General features: G+C 41.8%; 1 protein-coding gene across 4 annotated transcripts; it reads left to right on the forward strand.

Moving 5' to 3' along the window:
• Nucleotides 1-10,261: 10,261 nt before the first annotated feature.
• Nucleotides 10,262-17,606, forward strand: TEX30 (testis expressed 30). 4 transcript variants are annotated; one of them, XM_027591537.2, is made up of 6 exons: nt 10,262-10,396; nt 14,015-14,088; nt 14,564-14,794; nt 15,553-15,604; nt 16,333-16,538; nt 17,142-17,606. In XM_027591537.2, the coding sequence occupies exons 2-6, from the start codon at nt 14,074-14,076 to the stop codon at nt 17,313-17,315; spliced, it is 678 nt and encodes a 225-aa protein (XP_027447338.1). In that variant the 5' UTR covers nt 10,262-10,396; nt 14,015-14,073; the 3' UTR covers nt 17,316-17,606. The 4 variants fall into 4 exon arrangements, with proteins under 4 accessions (XP_027447338.1, XP_027447341.1, XP_027447339.1 ...); XM_027591538.2 differs by lacking the exon at nt 10,262-10,396 and adding an exon at nt 10,711-11,114; XM_027591539.2 differs by lacking the exon at nt 10,262-10,396 and adding an exon at nt 11,866-12,014.
• Nucleotides 17,607-21,356: the final 3,750 nt, after the last annotated feature.

Raw genomic sequence — 21,356 nt, forward strand, 5'->3', positions numbered from 1 at the left:
GTGCTGACAGGATGGCATTCATAACACACCTCCGCCTGTCTTATAAATCTTGTGTTTAAGTGTAAATGAGGAGAGTTGAGATTCCAATAAGGAATTCAAGAGGGGTGACTTTGATTGTTGAGCACAGAATGTGTGACCTGCTGACGGATGGTAACCTTGGCAAGTCTCATGGGTCAGTGTCCTTCAAAGTCTGATTTAGAGAACCAGACTTCAGTTTGGACATTTGAGTTAGGGTATGAGAAATTGAATTGAAAGCTTCATATGCTCATATAAATGTATATGAATTTTTCCCTCTCCAAAAAAACGTTTTCTGCAACTTTATCTCTTTTCTGCAATTTTTTCACTCAACAATTCCTCAAGGATCATGGCAAGATATGCTTGCAGTTGTAATGCTTCTTGCCGCATAAGAAGGGAGAAGTCTGGCATGTCCCCGGATTTACCCTACCCAACAAGGGTTCATAGTAAAATAGTCCTGCCGTTGACATCGCAAAAAAAGAAAAACAACAACAAAAACCAAATAAGAAAACCACAATACATCATGGATCTGTTTCTGAAAGAGGACTTTCACTACCTCCATTTGGAATGCAAACCTAATTAAGTTCTTCTTTCCAGCTTTCTCTTAACTTAGGAAAAAGACTGTGGGGGGGGCATAGCATCCCCTAAATGGAACCCAAACTACCCCCTCACGCAATAAGAACTTCCCTCAGCCAACAGGACGCCATGTGATTGACTCCCAGACAATGATCGCTCTGACCTTCAATGCCCACCTGCATGTAGCCACTAATCTTTGCCCTACATTTTCCTTATGTAAGCCTGGAAGTACTTCTGGCACTTTGGAGATGGTCTTTGAGACGCTAGTCCACTGTCTTCTGGGTGTTGGCTTCACTGAAATGAACTTTCTTGTGTCACCATCGCTCATCTCTCTGCCTCTGGATCAGTGGGAGCAGCTGAACCTAGTCTGTTTGGGACCCTGGGAGCCAGGCGCTCTTGTGCCCTCCTCCCAAGCTACCTGTCCATAGTCTTACATTGCATTTTTCTTAAAAAGAATATTTTGGATATGGAGAGAGGATGTGGCTATAAAGGGTAGCGTGGGGGATGCTTGTGGTGACGGATCAGCCCTGTATCTTGATCATAGTGCTGGTTAGCAGAATATAGCACGTGATAAAACTACATAGAACCACACACACACACGTGCACACACACACACACACACACAAACACACGAGTGACAAAGAAGAGGACAGTTACCACTTGCACTGGGCTTGGGGTAGATTTATTCATTCAAGAAATACTGATTTGCTCAGGCATGATTCCACACACAGGAGATTCAAGGTAAGACAACCACAACAAAACACCCTGCTTTCGTGGAGTCTGCAGTTCGGTGAGGCGACAGATGCATTCACAGGGTGTCAGGGAACCGGGATAGGATAGGAAGACTGGGTGAGGTGATTAGGGAAGGCCACACTGAGAAAATGCCACGTAAGTGAAGACCCCAAGGAGATGCAGGGTTAGCCACTGGAGGAAGAACAGCCAGGGCAAAAATCCTGCACCGGGGGCATGTCTGGTGGGTTCTACCGTGAGGACAGCAAAGAGGCCTGGGTGCCTAGAGCTGAAGGAGCCAGGGAAGATGACCAGCGGGAAACAGAAAAGGAAGACGTGACAGGACTGATCATATTGTTAAAAGGGAAACCACAGGCCCCAAATGGAGTCACTTAGAGTAAGACCCCATGTCAGCAAACCAAGACTTAATACTAACTTAACTGCAGTTTCGATCCCCACCCCCACCGCCAATGTAACCTTTAACCAGGCAACATGGAATTTCCCGGTCAGCACTACAGCACTAGGAAATTTACTGATAGACCCCTTCCGTTCCCCTTAGGAGGAGGACCTTGCCTAAAACAATGCATTACTTGCTAACAATTTCCTTTCCCCCAACATTCCCCCCCACCCTGCCCCACCCCCGCCTTTAGAAACCTTTCTTCTTCCACAGCTTGATGGAGTTCCCTTTTATTTGCTAGATAGGATGCTGCCCAATTCATGAATCATTCAATAAAGCCAATTTGACCTTGTAGGGGCCAAGGGCAGGCTGCCTTAAAATGTGCCACTTTGGAAATTGATTATTTTAAATAAAAGTTACTTATGAGACAGCCTGTGCAAGGACACTCAAACCATCTTCTGCCCCCTGAAAGCAGGAAATGAATCTCCCCTGCGAAAAGTACTCTCCCTGTACCAGTAGGTAAAGAGTCATCCTTATCACCAGATATGGAAATTTTAGAGCTGAGGAAGCTGTATAAACAACCTTTGTTACTTTTTTTTTTTAAGATTTTATTTATTTATTTGACAGAGAGAGACACGGCGAGAGAGGGAACACAAGCAGGGGGAGTGGGAGAGGGAGAAGCAGGCTTCCCTTGGAGCAGGGAGCCAGATGCGGGGCTCGATCCCAGGACCCTGGGATCATGACCCGAGCCGAAGGCAGACGCTTAACGACTGAGCCACCCAGGCGCCCCCAACCTTTCTTATTACTTTTTACTGATTTGCTTCCACGACCCAAATTCTGTTTAGAATTCCTTACTGATTCAAGCCCCCAGAGTTTTCTTTGTTCTGTCAGTTAAAAAGTATAAAAAGTGCCTGTCTTGATCATTTCATTAGATCTCAATTTCATAATTGGGCCTCTGTGCACATGTAATAACACTTTAGGGTTTTTTTTTTCTCCTGTTAATCTGTCTCATGTAAATTTAATTCTTAGTCCACCTGGAAGATCTCGAAAGATAGAGAATTTTTTCTTCCCTTCAATCTGTTAAACTAGTCAGTTGAGTTTTTATTGTTTAACAATATAAAACCGAGGAGCTAAGATGGCAGAGTAGTAGGAGGACCTTAGGCTTGCCTCTTCCCTGGAACACAGCTAGATAAATACCAAATCATTCTGAATACCTGAGAAATCGATCTGAGGACTGACAGGACGAACTGCACAACTAGAGGGAGAGAAGAGGCTCCATTATGGAAGGTAGGAGGTGCGGAGACACGAACTGGGGAGAAACGGATCACAGGTGCTGCAGAGGGGAGGGAGCCCTGTCATGGAGAGAGGCTAGAGGGACAGAGGAACACATGGGGGATCGCACAAGGAAAACACTCCCCCAAAGCCACTGACTGGGAACACGAGAGGGGCTGGTTTTTGTGAGTTTTTACAACGAGCAGGGCTCAAAGACTGGAGTTTTAGAGGTCCATGGCATGGCTGGTGTGGAGCCCTGAGGGCGAAGCAGTGCTCCTGGAGAAGGACGGCAGGTAGCCCGGGAGCAGACTGCAGCAATCTGAGGATCCACTGGGATGCACGGGGAGAGACGGTTCCCCCTTCTTGGAATGCATCTGGGAGAGGTGGCATTGTCTCTCTGAGACAAAAGAGCTGGAGGGTGCCATTACCCGCCCCTGCCCCTCAGCATAAGCACAGAGACGCCTGCTGAGGGCTGCTAACCCGGACACTGGCTCTTTCCTGCACTGCTCTCCAGACTCCACATCCTTGCGCTTTGGTGCAACTGCCCTTCTGGGACAAACCGGTACTGGCCCCAGCATGGAAGAACCTCCCCCAGAGGACCAGCGTGGGTCCATGCTGCACTGGTCCCTAAAGTTTGGAGTTTTAAAACTCAGCTGGCCTGCCAGGGATAGAACACAGGTGCACTGCACAGCCAGGCCGGCAGGTGGCCCGGACATAGACAAGGTGAAGGCAGGGATCTCAGGAACACCTGGGACACATGAGGGGAGATTGTTCACTCTTCTGAGAAGGCTTCTCAGACACTGGTAGGTACGAACTCCCCACTCTGGGATGAGGAAGAGGGCCCGTGCCATTACTCTCCCCTGCCCCCTACATAAACAAACTTCAGTAAGCAGCATAGTGCCAACTCTGGCGGCCTAAACTGCTTACACCAAGCCCCATTCCCCCTGCGTTCTGCAGGTGCTGCTTTTCTCAGAAGACCAGCACAAACCCCCCCCACATGCACCACGTCTACTGACCATAGAGTTCTGCAAAGCTTCAGCTCTAGTAGAAATAGCATCAGGTCTCTTTCAACAAACAGACCAGGGGCCCACCTAGTTAAAACTTGTCACAGTCTGGCCAAGGTCCTAACACTCCCCACTACAGGCAAGGAGAAACGCTGCAGAAGACTGACCTAAGGGAAACAGTAGCCAAAACACACAGCAGAGTGCACACAGCACACACCAGAGACGCTTCCTAAAGCACCAGGCCCTGGACAGTATATGACGACTTCTTTATAAAGCCATTACTCTCAGTAGCAGGAAACCTAACAGGCTTTCATAACACACAGAAGAAGACAGAGACCTAGACAAAATGCCAAGATGGAGGAATTCACCCCAAAAGAAAGAAAAAGAAAAGGTTACTGCCAGGGATCCAATTGAAACAGATATAAGTAATATGCCTGATCCAGAATTTAAAGCAACAATCATAAGCATACTGGCTGGGCTTAAGAAAAGCATAGAAGACACAGGGAGTCCCTTACTGCAGAGATAAATGACCTAAAAACTAGTCACACCAAAATGAAAAATGTAATAACCAAGATTTGAAACCAGCTGAATGTAATGACCACAAGGATGGAAGAAGTAGAGGAATGAATAAGTGATATAGAAGCTAAAATTCTGGAAAATAATGAAGCTGAAAAGAAGAGGGAAAGAAAAATATTCACAAATGTAGACTTAGGGAACTCAGTGACTCCTTAAAGCACAATAACATTTATATCACAGGAGTCCCAGAAGAAGGGAGGGAAAAGGGGGCAGAAGGTTTACTTGAGGAAATTACAGCTGAAAACTATAAGGAAACAGACATCCAGATCCAGGAGGCACAGAGAACTCCCTTCAAAATCATCAAAAGCGAGACTACACCAAGACATATCATAGTCAAATTTACAAAACATAAAGAAAAACTCCTACAAGAACCAAGACAAAAGAAGTCCCTAACTTACACGGGAAGACAAATAAGGTTAGCAGCAGATCTTTCCACAGAAACTTGACAGGCAAGAAGATAGTGGCATGATATATTCAACATACTGAACAGGAAAAATATACAGCCAAGAATACTCTTGACTAGTAAGGCTAGCATTCAGAACAGAAGGAGAGAGAAAGACTTTCCCAGACAAACAAAACTAAAGGAGTTCGTGACCTAACCAGTCCTGTAAGAAATTTTAAAGGGAAATATTGAGTGGGAAAGAAAGACCAAAAGTGACAAAGACTAGAAAGAAACAGAAAATCTCCAGAAACAACAAAACAAGTAATAAAATGGCATTAAACTCATATCTATCCATAATGACCCAGAATGTAAATGGACTAAATGCTTCAATTAAAAGACATAGGGTGTCAGAATGGATTAAAAAAACAAGACCCGTCTATATGCTGCCTACAAGAGACTCATTTTAGACCTAAAGACACCTGCAGATTGAAGGTGAGGGGATGGAGAACCATCTTTCATGCAAATGGACATCAAAAGAAAGCTGGAGTAGCAACACTTATATCAAACAAACTAGATTTTATTTATTTTATTTTTAAAAAGATTTTATTTATTTATTTGACAGAGAGAGAGCAGAGGGGGAGGGAGGGGGAGGCAGAGGGAAAGGGAGAAGCAGGTTCCCCGCTGAGCAAGGAGCCGGATGCGGGGTTCAATCCCAGGACCCTGGGATCACAACCTGAGCAGAAGGCATACGCTTAACCAACTGAGCCACCCAGGCACCCCCAGACAAACTAGATTTTAAACCAAAAACTGTAAGAAGAGATGAAGATTACTATATCATAATAAAAGGGTCTATCCAACAAGAAGATCTAACAATTGTAAATAATTATGCCCCCAACATAGGAGCACCCAAATATATAAAACAATTAATAATAAACATAAAGGAACTCATTGATAATAATATAAGAGTAGGGTACTTTAATACCCCACTTACATCAATGGACAGATCATCTAAGCAGAAAATCAACAAGGAAACAATGGCTTGGAATGACACACTGGACCAGATGGACTTAACAGATATATTCAGAACATTTCACCCTAAAGCAGCAGAATACACATTCTTTTCAGGTGTATGTGGGATATTCTCTAGAATAGGCCACATACTAGGTAACAAATCAGGCCTCAGCAAGTACAAAAAGATTGAGATCATACCATGCATACTTTCCGACTACAATGCTATGAAACTTGAAGTCAACCACAAGAAAAAAATTGGAAAGACCATAAGTACATGGAGGTTAAAGAACATCCTAGTAAAGAATGAATGGATCAACCAGGAAATTAAAGAAGAAATTTTAAAAAATGCGTGGAATAAAATGAAAACACAGTGGTCCAAAACCTTTGGGATGCAGCAAAAGCAATCATAAGAAGGAAGTATACAGTAACACAGGCCTACCTCAAGAAGCAAGAACAATCTCAAATGCACAACCTAACCTTACACCTAAAGGAGCTAGAAAAAGAACAACAAGTGAAGCCTAAAGCCAGCAGAAGAAGAGAAATAATAAAGATTAGAAAAGAAATCAATGATATAGAAATAAAGAACCCAGTAGAACAGGTCAATGAAACCAGGAGCTGGTTCTTTGAAAGAATTAATAAAACTAGCCAGACTTATCAAAAAGAAAAGAGAAAGGACCAAAAAATAAAATAATGAATGAGAAAAATTATATGCCAACAAATTGGGCAATCTGGAAGAAGTGGATAAATTCCTAGAAACATATAAACTACCAAAATTGAAACAGGAAGAAATAGAAAACTTGAACAGACTGATAACCAGCAAAGTAATTGAATCAGTACTAAAAAATCACCCAAGAAATAAAAATCCAGGGCCAGATGGCTTCTCAGAAGAATTCTACCAAATATTTATTTTTATTTATTTATTTACTTTAAGATTTTATTTTTTTGAGAGAGAGGTAGAGAGAGAGAGCCAGAGAGAACACAAGCCGGGGGGGGGGGGGGCAGAGGCAGAGGGAGAGGGAGAAGCAGACTCCCCACTGAGCAGGGAGCCCGATGCGGGGCTCGATCCCAGGACCCTGGGATCATGACCTGAGCCAAAGGCAGATGCTTAACCAACTGAGCCACCCAGGCGCCCCTCTACCAAATATTTAAAGAAGAGTTAATACCTATTCTTCTCAATCTGTTCCAGAAAAATAGAAATGGAAGGAAAAATTCCAAGCTCATTCTATGAGGCCAGCATTACCTTGATTCCAAAACCAAAGACTCCATTAAAAAAAGAGAATTACAGGCCAGTATCCCTGATGAACATGGATGCAAAAATTATCAACAAAATACTAGCAAATTGAATCTAATAGTACATAAAAAGAATTATTCACCACAATCAAGTGGGATTTATTCCTGGGCTGCAAAGGTGGTTCAATATTTGCAAATCTATCAACTTGTACACCACATTAATAAAAGAAAGGATATGAGCCATATGATCTAATAGATGCAGAAAAAAACACTTGACAAAGTACAGCATCCATTCTTGATAAAAACCCACTCAACAAAGCAGGGATAGAGGGAACATACCTCAACATCATAAAGGCCATGTATGAAAGACCCACAGCTAATATTATCCTAAATGGGGAAAAGCTGAGAACTTTTCCTCCATGGTCAGGAACAAGACAGGGATGTCCATCTCACCACTGTTATTTAACATAGTACTAGAAGTCCTAGCCTTAGTTGTCAGGCAACAAAAAGAAATAAAAGGTACCCAAATCAGCAAGGAAGAAGTCCAACTTTCACTCTTTGCAGATGACATGATACTCTATGCAGATGACCTGAAAGGCTGCACCAAAAAATTGCCAGAACCGATACACAAATCCAGTAAAGTTGCAGGATACAAAATCAACATGCGAAAATCTGTTGCATTTCTACACACCAATAATGAAACAGCAGAAAGAGAAATCAAGGAATTGATCCCACTTACAACTGCACCAAAACCCGTAAGATACCTAAGAATAAAGCTAACCAAAGAGCTAAAAGATCTGTACTTTGAAAACTATAGAGCACTTATGAAAGAAATTGAAGATGACACAAAGAAATGAAAAGACAGTCCATGCTCATGGATTAGAAGAACAAATATTATTAAAATGTCTATACCACCCAAAGCAATCTACACATTTAATGTGATGCCTATCAAAAAACCACTAGCATTTTTCACAAAGCTAGAATCCTAAAATTTTTATGAGACCACCAAAGACCCCAAAAAGCCAAAGCAATCTTGAAAAAGAAAAGCAAAGCTGCAGTCATTACAATCATGGACTTCAAGGTATATTACAAAGCTGCAGTGATCAAGACAGTATTGTCCTGGCACAAAAAGAGAAAGATCAGTGGAACAGAACAGAAAACCCAGAAATGGACCCATAACTATAGGGTCAACTAATCTTTGACAAAGCAAGAAAGAATATCCAATGGAAAAGAAGACAGTCCCTTCAACAAATGGTGTTGGGGAAAGTGAACAGCAACAGGCAGAAGAATGAAACTGGACCACTTTCTCACAAGATACACAAAAATAAATTCAAAATGCATGAAAGACCTAAATGTGAGACAGGAAACTATCAAAATCCTGGAGAACACAGATAGCAACCTCTTTGACATCGGCTATAGCAATTTCTTATTAGGTCTCTGGAGGCAAGGGAAACAAAAGCAAAAATGAACTATTGGGATGTCATCAAGATAAAAAGTTTCTGCACAGTGAAGGAAACAATCAGCAAAACTAAAAGGTAACCTTTAGAATGGGAGAAGATATTTGCAAATGACATATCTGATAAAGGGTTAGTATCCAAAATCTATAAAGAACTTATTAAAGTCAACACCCAAAAACCAAATTAATCCAGTTAAGAAATGGTCAGAAGACGTGAATAGACGTCTTTCCAACGAAGGCATCCAGATGGCTAACAAACACATAAACAGAGGCTCAACATCGCTCATCAGGGAAATACATACCAAAACTACAATGAGATGCCCCTCACACCTGTCAGAATGGCCAAAATTAACAACCCAGGAAACAACAGATGTTGGCGAGGACGCAGGGAAAGGAGAACCCTCTTATAACATTGGTGGGAATGCAAACTGGTGCAGCCAATGTGGAAAACAGTCTGGACTTCTTCAAAAGGTTAAAAATAGCACTACCCTAGATCCAGCAATTGCACTACTAGGTATTTACCCAAAGGATACAAAAATACTGATTCAAAGGGATACACGCACCCTGATGTTTACGGCAGCATTATCAACAATAGCCAAATTATGGAAAGATCCCGAATATCCATCCACCGATGAATGGATAAAGAAGATGTGGTGTGTATATACAATGGAATATACTCAACCATAAAGAGAATGAAATCTTGTCACTTGCAATGACATGAATGGAGCTAGAGTGTATTATGCTAAGGAAAATAAGTCAGTCCGAGAAAGACAAATGCCATATGATTTCACTCATATGTGGAATTTAAGAAATAAAACAGATAAACGTAGGGACAAAAAAGGAGAAAGAGGCAAATAAAAAAACAGATTCTTAACTATAGAGAACAAACTGAGGGTTGCTGGAGGGGAGGTGGCAAGGGGGGTGGGTTAAATGAGTGAAGGATATTCTTGGGGGCACTTGAGATGAGCACTGGATGTTATGCACAAGTGTTGAATCACTAAATTCTACTCCTGAAACTAATATTACTGGAATTTAAATAAAAACTTGAGACTAAAATAAAAACAAAAAAATAAACAATATAAAACCTTGGTGGTCATTGTAAGGGCTTTGGCTTTCGTTATGAGAGAGAGACGGGAAGCCTCTGGAAGGCTTTGACAGGAGGGGTTTACATTTCAACCAGGTCCAGCTGGTTGCTGTGATGATCAGGTAGCAAAGAGGTGGAGGCAGAGATGGGAACAAGAGAGCATCTAGTAGATTATTTCAATAATCCAGGCATAGTTGAATGGGGGCACTCCAACCAGTCCGGTAGAAGCAAGAGAGGCAGCTGGCTTTTGTTTATATTTGCAAACAGAGTCAATAGGATTGACAGACTGTGGGTGCGAAAAAAAGAATAATGAGAGTTGACCTCACGTTCATGGACCTGCGCAACTGTTGGAACGGAGCTGCTGGGATGGGTAAGGGTCCAGCGCGGAGTGAGCCGGGCTGAGGCAGCAACTGGAGGTGGCTCCTGAGCCACCTCGGGGCTGGCGAGTACCTGCGGCCCTGCCCCCAAGGAAATGGCTGGAGAACTCCCGCTCCCAGCGTGCTCCGCGCGCCGGCCCGCGCGCCCGGGGGGCGGGTCCTGTGCGCGCGTGCGCCGAGGCGGAACGGGCTGGCGGGGGCGGCGAGGCGGTTCCTTCGAGCGCGCTAGTTTGTTCCGTGAAGGGAGTGAGAACGGTTAGGCGCTCTCGGCCACCTTCCCTTCCCCGGTAAGTGCGGCGGCGGTGGCGGTTGGCGCCGTCAGGTGGGGGACGGCCTCCGGACGAGAGTGCTGGCGCGCCTGGTGGCCCCATCTGGAACATTTCGAGCTCGCGGCCGTCGCCCCTCGGGGGCTGTTGGTCGCCTCCGTGAGGCGGTCGGTGTAAGCTTGGTGCTCGCGGGCCCGGCCGCCGGGGTTTCGCCCGCCTGGCGGATGGCGAGGCCGGAGTGAGGGAACGGGGCGGGCGGGGAGAGGCGAACCGCGGGGAGCCGTGAGGGGTCGCGCCGGGCCCCGGGGACGGCCACCGCGCAGCCCCGCGCACGCGCGCCAGGGGCGTGAACGATTGGAGCCTCAGGTGCCTTCGAATCCCAAACTCCGGGGGGACCTCGCTCCGAATTTCTGCGCTGGGACCGCTCGGTGTCTGTCGTGGACCCGGCCGGATTATCAACCCCCAGAAGACTTGGACTCTTAAACGTTTCTGTTTGCCCACGACTTGCAGCGTAGTGCTGTAGATACGACAGATAATGCCCACGGCCGTTTCTGGTCGGAAGTTACGGTGGTTGGGGCATTTCGGTCCTTCGGCGTGAGGTGCGATCGCTTATTGCACGCGGAGCCTGAGTAGTCCGGCAGGTCACGCTCGAAGGCTCGCGATGTGGGGACGCTGCTAAAAAGTGAGACGACTACCGACTCGTCTCGGTGTCTCCGCAGCTCCCCGCTCGCAGAGCCAGGTTTGTACCCTGCCCTATGTGAATTCAAAACCAGAGGCTGTAGCCTAGACCGTCGAGCCCACGTTACGGTGGGATCATACTGGTAGTCGTGGTGGCCCAGCCCGTGCGCGCCAGGCGTGAGGAGTAGACTGTTCACAGGAGAGCTGGAGGGGAGTGGAGGTTCTCTGGAAAACACACCCACACCCACACACACCCGCACACACACCCCCCACACGCACACCACACACCCGCGCGCACACACACACACCCGCACACACACCCCCCACACACACCCGCACCCACACACCCCCGCGCGCGCACGCACACCCCCCCACACACGCCCCCCCACGCACACACCCCACGCACACACACCCCCCACACACACACCCGCACACACACACACCCGCGCACACACACACACCCGCACACCCCCCCACACCCCACGCACACGCCCCCACACACCACACACCCGCGCACACACCCACACACCCGCGCACACACACACACCCCACACACCCGCGCACACACACACACACCCCGCACACACCCCCACACCCCACACACGCCCCCCCACGCACACACACCCCCACACACCCCGCGCACACACACACCCCGCGCACACACACACGCACACACGCGCGCGCACACACACCCCCGCATGCACACACACACACACACCCAAGTTGTTGAGGAGTAGTATTCTAGGCTAAGATAGTGGGTTGAATACGTGTATCTGATATTACTCCCTCCTGAAATCTCACCAGAATTACAGTAAAGAGGTTTTTTAAAAGACATACATCCAAATGATGGAGAGAATGGGAAAGGAAACAACGGCAGTAAAATATTGGGATCTGGAAAGCAGATGGTCTTCGCAAACGTTAGCCTAATTCTAAACCTGCAACAAGGCGTACTGTGGAACAGGTCTGTACAATCCACAGAAACTGGCAGCCCCAGACACCTTGAGAAGTGCCAATGAAGGAAATGGTGTTGGGGGCACAGGTGGAGGGCTTAAATAAAGCTTAAACTTAGGTGAAAGCTGTTCGAGAAGCAATTAGATGCCTACATCTCCTTCCCTATTTCACATTTTTGGGTGACTGCCTTTCTCCTAGTAGAAGGCAGGAGGCTATTCCCTTGAGAACATAAAACAGGCTCTTTGAACCAGGGGACCCCGGGCACACTTAATTATGGGGCTACATTTATGAAAGCAGGGACGCTTTGCACTCAGCAGTGTTCCCGCATGGCGAGCCTCCAAGAGTGACCTTCAGGACGACGCAGGCTCAGCTAGACTAATTCCCCTCAGGCTCAAATAAGAATTTTTCTACACATACATACACATTTGTGGAAAGAGAGACGATAAGTTGGTCACAGTGGTTGCTTCCGGGAAAGGAAAGGAACTAGGTGGCTGGGGGAGAAGGATGTGAGGAGACTTAACTAGTTACATTTTTGTTCTTTTAAAATTTTGTACCATATGCATATATTACCTATTCAAAGATCAAATGTATTCCTTAAAAAATATAATTTCAGATGAATATACCGTTTGATACAGCAGTTCCTCCCCCACAAATTTATTATATAGGTTTGTCTACATGAGAAAATAAGTACATGCCATTCGTCACAATATTTTAGCAAAAGATTGGAAACAATCTCAGTGTTCATTAATAGATAATGGTTGGTGAAATAAATTATGTACGACCTTTCTTGGAGTATATTGCAGCCATAAAATACAATGAAAGAAGCTCATTGTATAAAGAAAAGAGTAAGCACAAAGTGGATTTTAAGTGGTGGGGGATTCAGAAAAATATCGTGGGTTTATTTTTTTAAAAGGAGGGGTGTGTGTGTATATATGTAGAAAATATCTGGAAAGATATGTAAGAAGCAGGTAATATTAGCTGACTTTGGAGAGGGGATCTGGATAACAAGGCAAAAGAGGAATAAGAGAGGCTTTTCACTGTATATTTTTGGTACCTTTGAACTTGAACCCTCTTCTTGTTATCCACTGAATGAATAAATAAATGTTAACAGGAAATAATAGATGAATAGTGGAGATCCTGATGTTGGTAATACCCGGAACAATAAAAGATCTCTTACAATAAGAAGGAATGCTGCATAACAATCCCCAAATCTCAGTGGCCTACATTTCCTGCTCTTGGTTCTTCAGGGGCTTAGATCTTGGCTGGATTAGGCTGGACTCCAACTTTAGTTTTGGGTTCGTATCTGCAACATGTATCTTTGTTCTGGGACCCAGGCAGAAAAAGCAAAAATACCTGGAACGTGCTCTTCTGATGGCTGAGGGTGGGAGTTCAAGGGGGGCTTCTTGAAATTTGCCCTGTTTCTGCTCAGAAGTGACACATTGCAACTTTTACATATGTTCCATTAGTTAAAGCAATGTCATATAGTCAAGCCCCAAGTCAATAGGGTAGAGATGTATGTACACTCCGCCTACTGGGAGGCTCTGCAAAGGCACCTAACAAAGGGTGTGGATATATACTTCTGTTGCAGGGTAGGAGGAGGAGTTGGGAAAGATAATGATAAAAGAAATGGGTTAATAGAAAAATACTCTGACATTAAATTGAAGATAGTTGGTTGAGAATAAAGATGCTTAGAAAAAAAGATATGCATGTATGCCAAAATACAGCATTCTACTTTGATACGAATTTTCTTAAGGTTTCCTTGTCAGGGTATCACACTGGCTTTTCTTACGTAATATCTGCCATCCCCACACCTGGCCCTGTAACCCAATTCTGAGTGCCCATGGTTTTAGGAAGTTTGAAAATAATGAAATAATGCACCTGTAAAGGCACTAGTTCTTAGAGAAGTAGTTCTAAATGTGTTTATTTCAGCTCCTGAATGTGTTCATTAATAGTTCTTATGTCATATCCATGTCTGCCAACCCACCTTTCACAAGAGAATCTTCTTTTCAGGGAGATGTCCTTTGCTTCTCAGATGTAATGCACTTTAAGTTTGTTATTCAACAGTGAAAATGAGTCATACAGAGGTAATACATATTTTCATATGTTCTGCATCTTCAGGGCTCCTTTTTTTTTTTTAAGTCATGTGGCTCCAGAGTAATTTTCTTATTTTGAACTTGTACTGTGAGAGACGGTATAGCATTAGTGGTTAAAGGAAGGACTTTTGGAGCAAACAGCCTGAGTTTGAATCCTAGCCACTAGCCTATATAGCTAGTGGCTGTATAACCGTGGGTACATTACTTAACCTGCTGTGCCTCTGTTTTCTCATCTATAAAAAGTACTTGCTTCATAGAATTATTAGGAAGGTTAAATAAGTTAATACATATAAAGCACTTATAGTAGTACCTGACACACAATAAGTACTTAAATATTAGCTATGTTAATATTGCTTTTTATTTGGAGACCATGTGAATCATGGGCCTCACAGAACAAACATAGTTATTTAGTTGTCTGAATAGGCAAGGAAGTAATTTTTGATCCCTTTATTCTCTTGAATTCCAGGTTAAATTAAAAATACCTTTTGGAAATAAATTACTAGATGCTGTTTGTTTGGTACCTAACAAGAGCTTAACATATGGAATAATTCTTACACATGGAGCGTCAGGAGATATGAACCTTCCTCATTTGATGTCACTGGCATCCCATCTTGCATCTCATGGTTTTTTTTGCCTGAGATTTACCTGTAAAGGCCTTAATATTGTACATAGAATTAAGGCATATAAATCAGTTTTGGTAAGAAAATTTCTTTATATTTACTTATAACAGAATTTTGTTTTAAAATTCTTAATACATTTAAGACAAATTCTATTAGCAGTCATTTGGTTTATTTTAAAAAGCTTTTAATGAATATTCTTAGAAACTCAACAGTACATGAAGGCTGTATAGTATATTTCTCTTTGCTCTCAGTTTCCATGGAGATGAATGCTCACATCATAAATGTTCTTTCGTGGTACTACCAAGGAAGCTATGATGTAATTTTCTTAATGGAATTATATAACTTCAGCATATAGTTCTGGATATTTGCCTACTATACTATGAATGTACAAATATAGCACAGTTTTGAAACTGTAAAATCCCTGGATAACACAAATTTGAAATTTTTTAAATCCAGATTATTTCAAACTTGCTAAGTTTTTCAGGGCTTTAAATTAGATTTTAGTACTATTCTGTATTGGTTGGAAGCTTTTACTGGCTGTTTTTTTTAATGTAATTCTTTAAAAATACTTTAGTACTTTAATTTTTTTTAGACAGGCCAAGTAGTTGTTTTTCTCATTTATTTGCCTGTGTTTACCCAGCTATGATTTGGTAGTGACAGCATGACCAGAAGAGCAAAGAACTGGTTACCTCTTTCAAGAAGAATCCCTTGAGATTTTATGGTTGTCTTTGCAAAGAGTTTTATACATTTCACTAATGATGAGAAATACTTGTTGGTTTTCCAGTGGAATATTTCATAGAAGAAGAACTGATAATTTTTTGGTTGGTTTTTCTAGAATTACCTAAAGACCTCAGGAGAATACAAACTGGCAGGTGTTTTCCTTGGTGGTAAGTTGCAATACTTGCTTTTAAATCTATTCATATTGATACAGGAATAGGTGATCAGGAATTAAAATTAATTGATGATAGGAAGCTAATTTAAGAATTTTTTGTTCTGGGGCACCTGGGTGGCTCAGTTGGTTAGGTCTCTGCCTTCGGCTCAGATCATGATCCCGGGGTCCTGGGATCGAGCCCCGCATCGGGCTCCCTGCTCAGCGGGAAGCCTGCTTCTCCCTCTCCCACTCCCCCTGCTTGTGTTCCCTCTCTTGCTGTCTCTCTCTTTGTCAAATAAATAAACAAAATCTTTAAAAAAAAAAAAAAAACTTTTTGTTTTGGTAAGTCACTTTGTTGTATAACATCAAGGTACTTTATATATTTAAAGCAAATTTAAATCTCATAAATATGTACTGTAACCCAAAGAGCTCTTCTTTTATTTATATCCCTGAGTCACTGTTTCTCAAATGATTCTTCATAAGGATTGTCCTTACCCCTTACCTCAAGTATTCTTCAGGGGGAAAAAAAAAAAATTCCTTTTTTTTGACTTGGGATCAATTTTTAGCATTTCATGAAGCTATGGATGTCCATTATGGGTATTACAACTTGTTAATTGCCACCTTTTGGAGTTAAGTGATAGAGTCATGATGGATGAACAGTAAATGAAATCTAATTTGCCGTATTATCACTTCTATATATGAATGTTTATATTTCAAACTGAACTTAATTTTAATTGATTTTAGGTCGTTCAATGGGCTCAAGAGCAGCTGCTTCTGTAATGTGCCATATTGAGCCAGATGATGCTGATGATTTTGTTCGAGGTCTCATTTGTATTTCTTACCCACTGCACCATCCAAAGCAGCAACATAAACTTAGAGATGAAGATCTCTATCGTATAAAAGATCCTGTATTGTTTGTGTCAGGCTCAGCAGATGAAATGTGTGAAAAGGTGAATTATAACTTGATGTTTGCATAAATGAGAGAGTGAATGAAAGTGTCTTGGGAACAAGATGTTATCTGCAACTTTCAGTCTCTTTAAAAGGTCCTGATTGGACTCATGCTAATTTTGTGACTTAGTTACCTGTTGCTTTGGAGAACTGAAAAATACTAAGCATGCTGACAGAATTCATCTCCCTGGAAAGACTTGCTAAATGGATTGACTCTTATTGGGAATAAAAGATTAATACCTGAATTTTGTGATTTTGGGATTTATACTAGACCATACATTTGATTTATCATTTCAGCATTTAAGCAGATTCTTCTGTTTGTTATAAAAGTGACTCGAGAAAGAGTAACTTCTACATGTTACTATGTATTGTCAGTAATGAGTGCTTGATCTGTTCTGTGGTATTGCTGTATTTGAGAGATGTGGACTGCCACTTCTGTGGACATCTCTTTGCATATTCCATTGCCTTGAAAGTTGTCTGTAGGGCAGGTATTTAATGAACATTCAGTGAATGGATGCCAGCATAGGCGGTGCAGGGGAGAGGGAGGATCTTTATTAAACCCTGAAAGAGCGTTAGTCTAGCATCCTCTTCTTTTTTTCCTTTAGAACTTGTTGGAGAAAGTGGCACAGAAAATGCAAGCTCCCAATAAAATCCACTGGATTGAGAAGGCAAATCATTCCATGGCAGTGAAAGGACGGTCAACAAATGATGTTTTCAAAGAAATAAATACACAGATTTTGTTTTGGATCCAGGAAATCACTGAAATGGACAAGAAATAATTGTATTTAGCTAAAAGCTATGTTATTTTGAATACAGATACAGTTCATTTGATAAAGAACATCACACCTCTCAGCATTATGAGATATTTCAGATGAATTTAATGTTCTTTAATGTTTCCCCCATTTTTAAAACACGTTTTAATTGTGGAAATTAAGGTCCTTTATAAAATCATTTGAAAGCACTGTTGTATAAAGATGATGTACAAATATTGAAGGTGGTCTAAATATAATTTATTTTCATTAATATAGTTAAGTTTTGAAAGAAAATTAAACATTTGAATTTTGTTACAATGGAACTTTTGTCTTATTTGCTATGCAACTGAAAAAGTACTCTTAATTTTGCAGAGCAGTATCTTTAAAAAAGGAAAACAACAGTTTACTGTGGTAAATTTAGTCCGTTTTATAGAATGTATGCATTCATTCACCTAATCTTTTAATCTCGCGGGATAGGAAGGAAGATACATTTTCAAATATGGGGACTCTGAACATTGTTTTTGTGATGAAGTAGCTTTCATTCAAGAAATGTTTCTTGAAGGCCTGTTACAGGCAAAGCCTGATTAGGTTTGTGAAGATGAGTAAATACTTAAGAGCTTAAATATAATGGAGGAACCTGATGTCTAGACCTCTCTCCAATTAAGGGGAGAAAGAAGTAAGAACTAAACCGTGGGACTAACATCTGTGCTGTATCTAGGCAGAGTTAGGGTACTTACTTTTGGCTTGGAAAGTTCAGTTAATACCTGGACTGGACTTGAGTGGTGTTGAGCTATATATTAAAAACATAGTGTCTGTATTTCCTACAAAGGGCACAAAAATGTGATGGGGCTGATATATAAGTTTGTGGTAAAGGGTCGTTTTCTATAGTAAGGTATTAATTCTTTTTCCTGGCTTCTTTATACTCTAATATTGGGCCCTTCAGACAACCTCAGGGTGGCCTGAGCAGCTTACAGATTTTTGAGGTCCCTCATTCTTTCTCTGATGGAGTCAAGAGATTTTAATTATTTGTTAATTTTTTCTAAATAGTACATAAAGAACAGAAGCCTAGATAACAATGTCCAAATTGTTTTATGTTATAGAATGAAACTATGAAATCAAATTCTCCCTCAGTGTATAATAGTTACTTTTTGACTAAATTTCTCAAGGCCTAAATTTTTAAAAATAGTATTTATTTAATCATTGATTTACATTCAGAACTTTAAAACACTACTGATGTCAAAATATAAACATGTAAAAAACATCCAGAGCTGACAAATACAATCATAGTATATAAACAAGTATAAATCAATTGGGAAATATTAATACTGTAAATCAGAAGTAAAACTAAGGGGAAAATGAAAAGGAAAACTTATTATAGAGCAGACCATAATATAAAAGTACAATGAAGAAATAAATTTAAAAGGTTACTAGCCAGGTTATATAGTTATAATATTCAAGTTTGCAAATTATAAAGTGTAGGCATGATATAGATGACCAAAAATACTATAACAAATACAGAGATAATGTAGGTCATTTAAAGTTGATTTTTTTCCCTGAGTGGCCTGTGAGAAACTTCCTGATTGATGAAAAGGCTTGTCTTTTGAGAACTGTGTACCTAGTCAGGGGTGGGGAACATATAACTCCTAGAGAGAGATCAGGGATCTGTGTAAGGCTGAAATGAACATTTGTGAAAAGGTTCCGGCTGCTTTTCACAAATTTGCCATGTCTTGCAGGAAAAATGAGCAGCCCCTTCAAGTTTGAGATTATGGTCAAAGAGCTGTCCTGGCATCTCTGGTAGGCACCCCTGATTAATGGCACAACCGCTACCTAGACCAGTAGTTCTCAACTAGTGATTTTGCCCCCTAAGGGACATTTGACAGCCTCTGGAAACTTGGTTGGCACAATGGGGGTGGCGGTGCTACTGGCATCTGATAGGTAGAGGAAAGGGATGCCGCTAACAGTCTATAACGCACAGGACCGCCAGCCATAACAAAGAAGTATCTGATCCAAAATGTCAGTAGTGTCCAGGTTGAGAACCTTGTCCTAGACAAACTTTAGCCGTGGGAATATCGTGAAATCCTTTCTCCCTTACCATTAGCTTTTCTACCCCCTTCCAAATCCATTTGCTTCCTTTAAGTTGCCAAGCCCTGGGTTTTCAGTCTCAAAGTCTGTTGTTTTATCCCCTCTTCTGTTTACACTGCCATCACTCTAATGTAGGCCTTTAGTAATTCTCATCTGCATAATTGCAGTAACCTAACTGATTTTCCTATTTTGTGGTCTCCTTGCTTCAACAAACCAATTTGACACCCTCAACTCAAAAACTGCTGATGGATCTCCAAAAGCGGCTTATATTAAGTCTTTAGGTCAAGGCTGTCCGCAATAGGGTGTATCAACTTTTTAGCGCATTTCCCCATACTCTGAACGTGTACAGCACAGTATTCCAGGTAACCTGGAGTATACAAAGTTTTGGAACAAAGTCTTTCTGCCTCCTCTTCCTGAAACTCTCTTGTTGGTCTTTGTTACCAAATCCTCCTCATCCTTTAAGACCCTTAAATTATTTTTCCCTCTTTACAGCTTTTTTTGAATTACCGCAACCAAGTATCCCTCCTTGGAACCCATATAATATCTTCCTCTCTTTGTTGTTAATCACACTCTGCCTTCTTAATACATTATTGGCATATTTGTGCCACATCATATATTAAATACTCCCATGTCAGGGAATGGTTTTTACTGATCTTTGTATCCATAGAGCACTTGTTAATTAGTTGTTCAGTGCCTTACATATTCATTATTCAGTATTTGTTGTTTTGAACTAAGATATTTAGAGGGAGAATTTTTAACCATTATGAGCAATCTCTGGTTTTGTATTGCTATTTTATACACCTATTATTGGGACTTTTTCCTGATACATAAAAAAAAAAGCCTAGTTCACAATGTCCAAAAAGTGTAAAGAATGTAACATTCATAGACATAATAGATTTTTTTAAAAACTTAGAATTTTTCGGGGTGCCTGGGTGGCTCAGTCTGTTAAGCGTCGCCTTCAGCTCAGGTCATGATCCCAGGGTCCTGGAATTGAGCCCCACGTCTGGCTCTGCTCAGTGGGAAGTCTGCTTCTCCCTCTGCCTGCCGCTCCCCCTGCTTGTGCTCTCTCTCTCTCTCTCTCTCTCTCAAATAAATAAATTAAAAAAAAAAAACTTAGAATTTTTTGGAGTGTTCTCTTATGGTGTCTATATTACTGTTAGTGATGGGGTTTCTCTGGTGTTCATTATTTTATTTTTTTATTGTCTTCATAATTTTTAAAAATAAATCCAGCTTAGCACTTTACTCTTATGCAGCGTACTTGAGATTGACATGGGAAGACGTTTCTGGTGTAAAGAACAGAGATGTCTGCTGAGAACTAGGTGATTGTACCTTTTTTAAAGTAGGCAAGTACATAGGTAACAAACATGCAAAGCCCTAATGGAGGATACTTTTTACCTCTACGTTCTTCCCCTTCAGCAGGAGTGGTACACAGAAGTTCCTTTTCAGTTCTTACAGACCTGGTCTGTGGTATACAAATCAGGCATTCCGTGCCATAAAGCTCTGAAAGATCTAAGGAGCTCTGAAGCGTTAAAACATTGAATACAGTAGTTAACATTAAATGAATTCGAGAATGCCTGCTATCAGGCAAGAGAAATTGAGTATTTTGCTAGCTGCATTAAATTCTATAGAAAAACCCAGCAGAATAAATCACCCTGATTGTGTATGTGGATGGGGGCTCAAAGAGGCGGGTATACTTTATCCCAGAAAAATCCAGAGGAATTGCTGAAGTTTCTTCAAGAACTAATGAATGCCTGCCCTGCATTCTGGAGGGCTATCCTTTGCAAAGACAAACCCCAAGGTCATAGTTAAACCTAAGTAAAGATTGTAAATACCTGTAGGCTATACTCTGGTAGACTGAGAGACTAAAACTCTGAGGCTTAGGATGTGTCACTGAGCTCATTATTTCCAATACCCCAGGAAGGTAAGAGCTCAATAAATCTTTCTTTCACTCAGTTATACTTAATATGACAGAAGAGACCTGAAGAG

Source organism: Zalophus californianus, chromosome 3 (genome assembly GCF_009762305.2).
Source record: "Zalophus californianus isolate mZalCal1 chromosome 3, mZalCal1.pri.v2, whole genome shotgun sequence".
Classification (NCBI taxonomy): Eukaryota; Metazoa; Chordata; class Mammalia; order Carnivora; family Otariidae; genus Zalophus; species Zalophus californianus.

Excerpts from the sequence above, each read along its gene's own strand:
- TEX30 (XM_027591537.2), top strand. Across the intron at positions 14,795-15,552 it reads AGGCATATAAATCAGTTTTG|AATTACCTAAAGACCTCAGG; the intron begins GTAAGAAAATTT and ends TGGTTTTTCTAG. Across the intron at positions 15,605-16,332 it reads GGCAGGTGTTTTCCTTGGTG|GTCGTTCAATGGGCTCAAGA; the intron begins GTAAGTTGCAAT and ends AATTGATTTTAG.